Here is a 1,497-nt window from a genome sequence, read left to right as displayed (position 1 = left end):
GGCGCCAGGCGGCCCGGGCGCGGGCGCGCGGGGCGGGGCCTGCACGGAGGCGGGCGCAGAGCGCAACCGATGTGCTGCCCGACCAATAGGTGTGCCCATACGCCGCCCGCCCCGCCCCTGCGGGCTAGACAATGGGGGAAGACTGGGCCCCCGGGTTCGGCAGGGCTCGCGAAGGTACTCTCGCCGAGCATGCGCTGCGGTGTGGGGCCTGCCGGGACTTGTAGTCCTTGAGCCAGGCCTCCTGCGTGGGCGGCTGGGGACGAGCTTTGGAGGGGGCCGGCTAGTGTTCCCGAACTTGGAGGAGGCGTTTTCCTTCCTCCAACGAGGAGCGACGTGCTTACTCGGGTAATGAGGCAGACCCGTCCCGAAAGCCAGGAGAGTTCTGACTGGGGCAATTCCCTGACCCCCGCAGCCTCAGTTTCCCCATCTACGCTATGGTCTAGTGATTGCCAAGTTATATTTACAGTTTCACGGGACACCGCTTTGTACCCCAGTGGGCCAGAACACCTCCCCCACCATGCTTTTACCCTGGCTGGGTGGTCAGTCAGGAATGCCCTCCTCAGCGCCAAGCCCCTGGGGAACTCCTACACATCCTTCAGCATCCAAACTCCAAGGCTACGTGTGGCAGCACCGGATCCTTAGGAGGGCCATCAGGTAAAGACAGGGGCAGGTAAGTAAGAGGCCCTTCCTCAGGAAGTGACATTTGGGACGATCCTGAGATTGGATTTGGGCTGTTCCGAGATGGGGGAAGGGCCTCCCCTGCTCAGGGAACAGTGTATAAACAAAGCTGCACCCCGCCTCCACTCTCAGAGGGACAATCGGCCTGTCCCCACCCACCTCCCAGGCCGCCTTTTCTCATCTGGACGATGGCCTCAAGGCTGAACCTTTCCTTCCAAGGCTGAGGATCATAGGCTGCCCGGGGCTCAGGGCTGGGCAGAACGGAGGAGTTCCCAGAAGCCCCAGTGGGGCAGGTGGACCCGGCCCCAACCCCAGCAGCCTGACTTTTGACCCTGAGGTAGCTGCCAAGCAACAGGGGCCTGGCCATCTCCGCCCCCCCCCCCCCCCCCCGCACCGCTCCCCGCCCGCCCACGCCCTTGGGGCTGCATCTGGAAGAGGAGCTGGTGGGGGAGCAGCGAGGTGATCAGAACAACCAATCTTAGGAGCACCTACTCTGGTAGGCACTATTCCCAAGCCTTTCCTAGTTTCAAATGACTTCACACTCTCAACTTACGGGTGAGGGCGGAGGAAGCCGTATTCCCCACTTTACAGTTGAGGAAGCTAAGATAGATGGGCAAAGGCCAGGGGAGAGCTTTGACCCGAGCTGTGGGCAGAGCTGGCTGGACAGAAGGGTCAGATCCCTCTGGCCACTGCCCATCCCACCCCCAACACAGGCAGCTCAGGCAACTCAGAGGCCTGGGTTCTGGTCCCTGCCACCCTGCCACTGGCTGCGTGATAAGCCCTGAGCCCCAGTTGCCTCCTCTGCAAAACGAGAGCCTC

General features: G+C 62.5%; 1 protein-coding gene across 1 annotated transcript in view; it reads right to left on the bottom strand.

The window, feature by feature from the left end:
• The window catches only part of LLGL1 (LLGL scribble cell polarity complex component 1), a 21,438-nt gene extending 20,393 nt beyond the window's left edge, over positions 1 to 1,045 (bottom strand). The window contains exons 1-2 of the mRNA XM_040452926.1: positions 838 to 1,045; positions 179 to 264 (exon numbers count right to left, since the gene is read on the bottom strand). Coding sequence (XP_040308860.1) covers positions 179 to 264; positions 838 to 1,045 — 294 coding nt within the window. The remainder of the gene's footprint in view (positions 1 to 178; positions 265 to 837) is intronic.
• Positions 1,046 to 1,497: the final 452 nt, after the last annotated feature.

Source organism: Herpailurus yagouaroundi, unplaced genomic scaffold, assembly GCF_014898765.1.
Source record: "Herpailurus yagouaroundi ecotype Mexico unplaced genomic scaffold, PumYag 208, whole genome shotgun sequence".
NCBI lineage: Eukaryota > Metazoa > Chordata > Mammalia > Carnivora > Felidae > Herpailurus > Herpailurus yagouaroundi.
This window is presented reverse-complemented; position numbering and strand designations above follow the sequence as displayed.